Genomic DNA, 6052 nt, shown 5'->3' on the forward strand with positions numbered 1-6052 from the left:
GCCCCGCACATCGTACAAGGCAACACCAAAAATAGACCGCTGCGAGACATCTTAAAGCGGCGTTCGTTATAACATCATAGTACAATCAACCGAATGGACGTGTGTGGCCACGTCCTCTATCACCAGCTACTGCACCATACACCACCAAGCACCACGGCCATTGTGACCGAAAGTGAACAGCCATTCTGCATGCTCTGACCTCGGGAGAGGTCGGCTGTGCATCCGCCCCTAGCCCGGACCCACGACCACCGGTTGGTAGCGCCGTGGAACGACCTCTCCCCCACGCGCGGCAGGAGCTGGGGTCTGAGATTCTCCGCACGGGTGGAGACTCGCTGGACCCCACGACCTCTTGCGGGGAAGCTGCGAGCAGCGATCGCAGACGGCGTCGGCCGCCCACCGGCGTCGGACCAGCCGGCGGGAGAAGGAGGCCAGCCGAGAGCGACCCTGCCGCGGCCCGCCACGTGTCGGGAGACTGCGCGACTGACGTCCGTTAGGCGCCAGAGGCATGAGTCCCGCCGCACACGCCCCAGCAGGCCAAGAGGAAACGCGCCGGGTGACCAAGCGTGGCTCGATACGACTGAGCGACAGCCTCCTGACGACCCTAGAGGGGTAACAGCACCGTCCGCCGCTGCCAGGCCTGGGCACGCCGGGCCGCCCGCCGCTGCCAGGCCTGGGTACGCCGGCCATCCCGCCTCCGCCGCCCGCCGCTGCCAGACCCGAGCACGCCGGCCACCCCGCCTCCACTGCTCGCAGCGCTGGCGAGCGACGCCACCCGTCTGTCCGTCACCAGCCGTCGACAGCCGCCCTCTTGCAAGTTACACCTAGCGGACGCCGGCAGCCGCGGTCACGCAGTGCGGTCTCACGCGGCGCCGGCGGCAAACGACGGCGAGGCGGGCAAGGTCAAGCAGTGCGTCGAGGCCGGGTCACACTGCGGGGCCCGGCCGGGAGGGCCGGGAGGGCCGCGAGCCAGGTCAGGTCGCGCCCGAGCGTGCCCCGGAGCGGGCGGCGCTCAGGTGGTGAAGCCGAGCCGCGCCACGGCCATGTTGCGACGCAGACGCATGATCTCGCGGTAGATGTCTATCACGGAGCCTTTGACCATGCCCTGCTGGATGTAGCGCAGGTAGTTGAGGAAGTCGCACACGGCCGTGATCTGCCCGAGGATGAGAAATATCAGCGGCAGGCGGCGGCGGCGGCGCCGACATTCGGGCGTCGCCATGCCGCCGGCCGGGCAGCAGCCTCGTGCCGGAGAGCCACACGTCGGCGCAAACATTCATGAAAACACATACAGGGATCTCGCGGGCTGAGGCTGGGAGTGAAAACTCCAATGCTTCGCAGCACCACAACTGCTCTCAGAATGAGGCCTAGCTGGCTGGGCTACATTTCACAAGACGCAGGGATCGCAGCAATGTGACAGGTCTCAGCAGCATCAAGTGCCACCAAATGGTTTTGGCACACAGACGCTAGGGCAGAACGTGGCACAAAAAGATAGCCGGGACATATCACTAAGCTCATAGCTGTTTCAGATCTTTTCTTGTTTTGGTGCAAATCTTTCCCGCTAACGGCACGTCAAATCATGTATAGTATGAACCTGCCAACACCAAGGCAAGTTGGCAGCATCAAGGGTTTACAACATGCCTTTTTTGACAGCCCACGGCATAGTTAACATATTGAAAATACAATTTGTGCAGCAAAGAGATTACTGATATTCAACCCTTCATATGTCAAGGTCATGTAGGTTAAACTTCACATGCAGCTCGTTCACGTCTTGTCCACAATTTTCTCTCGGGTTACTCCATCCGCCAGTCTCTGCCATAGGTTCGGACCGTTCCACCACTGACCCGGTTGCGGCAGATCTGCGAGATGTCCATCCAGTCGGGCCGGCACGGCAGCTTCATGCGGTAGCGGCACGTCCTGTGCACGTTGAGCAGGGCGCACCGCCTGGAATCGTCACTGCTGAGCACAGAGGCGGGCGTCACCGCCGGGAGCGGCGCATCGCGGCGGCCGGCCGGCCCGGCAGCCGAGCTCGACACCGAGGCGACGCCGACGCTCGCAGCGACGGGAGCCGGGCCGGCGCCATGCCCAGGCAGGCGCGAACACTCATCAGGCACGAACACGCAGCAGCACACGGGCGGCGGCGCCGCCGACGCTCGGCAGCGGCAGCCGGCGTGGCACGTTCACAACAATCAAACTGCCAGTCGCGGTGAAAACATCAACATCTGAGACGTTCAGGCGGTGACACGGCCCGAACGGGCGCACGGATGCACGTGCGGCGGTACAAAGCGGCGTGCTTCGGCGCTGCTGTGCCCCGCTGTGAATTGCGGAGGAGTCATGCCTCGGAAAGGCGAACACTTAGGCACGCCCTAGACCCCTCACATGGAAGCAGAGTCAAGTAATTCCCGTCCCGAATCAGTCCTACGATATCATGCTAGCATAGATTATCTTCTTAAGAGTGCTGATCACGAAACTTCGCAGAGTAGAACTCAGCGGAACTAACTCCCGATTGCGGGCCGATTGCAGCATGCGTCATGAAAAAAATAAATGCACGTAAAACGAACGGATTACTTACGCGTAAACGAACGAACGCATAACTGCGAGCGTACCAACCATATCGTATCATTTATAGCATTCATATTTCGTTCAGCACGAAATTATTCCATGCTGACGCTCCCCATGAATAACGGTTCCGTCATTTTTGGAGGATACAACCCAAGAATATACCAGAACTCAACATGGCGTAGAGCACAGGTCCGAGAAAAGCAGGCAGCCCAGCGAAACGCAGCAACAATGAAACATGCGCTATGCCATGCTTCCATCATAGGCTGCTGCACAAGTTATCCTTACCACACAGCATGACGGGCCATTCATCCCAAGCTCGCTCCGGTAGTACGGTATTCTGGTGTGGCATGTCATGAGATGGCTGAGCGTTTCGTACCCGCCACGCGGAGCGCGCCCCCAGGCCAGAAGCGCGCCGTGCCTACCTGGGAAAGTTGGGCCCGCGGATGCCCGTGGATACGTCCTCGATGCACACCGAGTTCTGGAGGACAGCGCTGGTGACCTGCTCGGTCAGCAGGTCGCTGGCGAACCGCAGGCACGGCTCGATGTCCTCGCGGTAGACGTCCGAGAGGAAGGGCGCCGTCAGCTCCAGCGAAGGCCTCTCGCGCCACGCCGACACGTCAGAGAGGAGGCGCGGGTCCACCTGGCGCACGCAGCACGCAGCAGCCTCAGCGCCGCACCGGCTCCGGTCACAGACGTGCTGCATCGCTCAGCACCGCGCCGCGACCATCAGTGACACGTGTTCACCAGTTACAGACAGAGCACTAGTTCCAGGTGTGACAGCATGACACGCACGAGAAGTGCTCCGCTAACTGCCAGGACGCAGACAGCAAATGAGCGGCGGGATCAGTGTCGTACCAAACACGCTCCGGAACGTGACGCGCACGGCTCACCGTCCGCAGACAACCAAGACAAGGGCGACATCCCTCGGCTTTGCGGCTGACTGAATCAGCGACAAGGCAGACGGAGCTCCATCCGTAGACTGGCTCCCGTAACAAATTGTGGTACGGGACCCCCAGGTGGCAGCACTGGCCGCAGGCGGCGGCAGACGGGCGTGACACAACCCCGGGCCGGTCGCTGACCTCGTCAATGTGTTCGGGTGCGGCCGGGTGGTGTGGCGGCGAGCGGGCCGGCGAGTCGGGCGGCGACGCGTCCGGCCGCGTCAGCTCCTGGTTCGACGGCGAACGGTGGTGGCCCTTCTTGAATATCTTGATGCCTGTGGAGCAGCCGCCGAGAGTGAGCGACGGACACGCGACGGCCGGTGACAATGGCGGGCAGCGCTATGATGGGTGATAATGTGCGCCATGATGGGCAGATGCGCCATGATGGGCAGATGAGCCGTGATGAGCAGATGAGTGCGGGCAGCACGCCAGCAACGGCAGAGATACCGGCCGGTCTTGCTGAAGACTTTACACCTCCAGCGCGCCCGGAGAGCAGACTCGCAGCACCCAGTCACCGTGGTGGGAAGCTCAGCCACAATGTTGCGGAGCTCAGTCACAATGGGTGGTGCACAACCATAATGGTGGGGAGCTCAGTCACAATGGTGGGGAACTCAGTCACCATGGTGCAGAGCTCAGTTACAATGAGGGGAGCACAGCCATAATGGTGGGGAGCTCAGCCACAATAGCGGGAATCTCAGGTACAATGATGGCGAGCTCAGCCACCATGGTGGGGAGCTCAGTCACAATGGTGGGAATCTCATGTCTAGTGGTGGTGAGCTCAGCCACAATGGTGGGGAGTCTAGCCACATTGACGGGGGAGGGGGGGGGGGGGGGGGGGCGTTACATTGGCAGCTCAGCCACAATGGTGGATGAGTGCAGATGGCATCCTCACCAGGGAAGGTTTCGGTACGCGATGTCTTGAAACATGATTGAGTTAATCATTGCAAAATTTGAGTATTGGGATCTGAATCTGAATCATGCCAGACCATGAACCTTCACAAACAATAAAACACTAGTCCAACGTCGGCACGCCCGGCTGGCCGTGGCTGCCGCCAGGCCAGGGTCGGCTCCAGCCTTACCATTTGACTTGCCCAGGTCAATCTGTGGATGCAGGTGGGCGTTGGGTCGGCTGGGCGTGGACGTAATGACCAGCGTCTTGAGCGCGGCCACCTCAGCCTGCAGCACGTCGATTTTCATGGTGGCCTCCTGAAGCGCCTTCTCGGCCGCGGCCTGCTTCTCGTTCGCCGCCAGCACCATCTTGTGTGCTTCCTGCCGACGGAGGCGGATGGTTAGTCACGGACAATGCCACACCCTTCACAGCACTTTGAGTGTCTCCATCCATGTAAAACAGTGGACGGACGTGGACAGGGTCAAACCTCATCTGACACAATTCTGGGAGAGTGGAAGCCAAAGTAGAAACACTGAATGAAATAGACTGAAATCACTAAAACATGTATGGTTATTTCCAATCACAGAGGTGGAGACAGCGAGCAAACACACCAAGGAAGCTTAGCAGGGCAGTGAGGATTGCAGCAACATTGATGCTTGACACTCAGTATGATGACATCAGGGCTATTATGATGAACCTTGCAGCAGTCAAGGTACTGCCTACACTTCCAATAGATGCACACACAAAGTGGTGCTGTAACATAAACAGTACATAATTTAGCAGGCACAAAGTCCAGTAGCATACACTTCTACAACTATTTCCCCAGATGAAAATCTCTGATTGCCAACTATTTGTCTGAGTGACATCACGGGCGACACTCCAACCTTTGCAAATGGTCTGATATACCCCATCCACAAATGGCCCACACCCCCTCCCCCCACAGCCCACCATGGCAGCTCCAGCCCACCTGGAAAAGACTGGCCGTCAGCTCTTCCATCTCGGCCTCGATCTCGTTCCGGATGCGGTTCAGCTTGGCCACCTCCTCGTCCTTGAGCTTGAGCTCCTGCTGCGCGGCGCCCAGCTCCTTCTCCAGCTGCTCCAGCTTGTCGAGGCCGCGCACGCGCGGCGGCTCGCGCGGCGACGGCGCGTCGGGCGGCGCGCCGCCATCGCCGCCGCCGCTAGCCGCGCGCCGCTCCGGCTCCTCCAGGCTGAGCTCGAGCAGTGAGACGTGGCAGGCGGCCAGCGTCAGCGGCGCCACACGACCGCGCCGGCCGTCCGCCTCGTCCGACCAGTCGGCGTCGCACGCGCCCTCACCCAGCTCGGCCACCGCGTGCGCCGACGGCGGCGGCGCCACGTCCTCAGGGCCTGGCATGGCCTGTGGGCAGAGGTACACACACATTAAAGTTTTGGTTGGGAGACTCTGGTACCTTGCCAGCATGAAACAAGTTTTGAAAAATAATTCCCATGGTCATATGTTTAAGATGCATGGCTCAGAACCAGAGTTCTTGCAAAATATAATGTTTATGCCTAAACCACATGCAATGTGGGAGACACATTCCAATTCAATGAATATATTGCACTTACAGATGTGTAACAGTGACAATAAATATATTGTTTTGCATTTATTGTTGGTAGGTGAAAACCTGTTTCTTTGGCAAGAAGTTTGGTT

At 59.6% G+C, this 6052-nt stretch overlaps 1 protein-coding gene across 1 annotated transcript; it reads right to left on the bottom strand.

The window, feature by feature from the left end:
• Positions 1–497: 497 nt before the first annotated feature.
• LOC119091640 (guanine nucleotide exchange factor for Rab-3A) lies at positions 498–5567 on the bottom strand (the record flags this gene model as incomplete). The annotated part of the gene is made up of 7 exons (XM_037214446.1): positions 498–1150; positions 1839–1953; positions 2979–3196; positions 3636–3769; positions 4574–4763; positions 5351–5517; position 5567. Coding segments are annotated over 7 exons (966 nt in total), but the record flags the coding sequence as incomplete, so codon positions are not given.
• Between the last annotated feature and the right edge of the window lie 485 nt (positions 5568–6052).

Source organism: Pollicipes pollicipes, unplaced genomic scaffold (assembly GCF_011947565.3).
Source record: "Pollicipes pollicipes isolate AB1234 unplaced genomic scaffold, Ppol_2.1 Scaffold_3447;HRSCAF=4054_pilon_pilon_pilon, whole genome shotgun sequence".
NCBI lineage: Eukaryota > Metazoa > Arthropoda > Thecostraca > Pollicipedomorpha > Pollicipedidae > Pollicipes > Pollicipes pollicipes.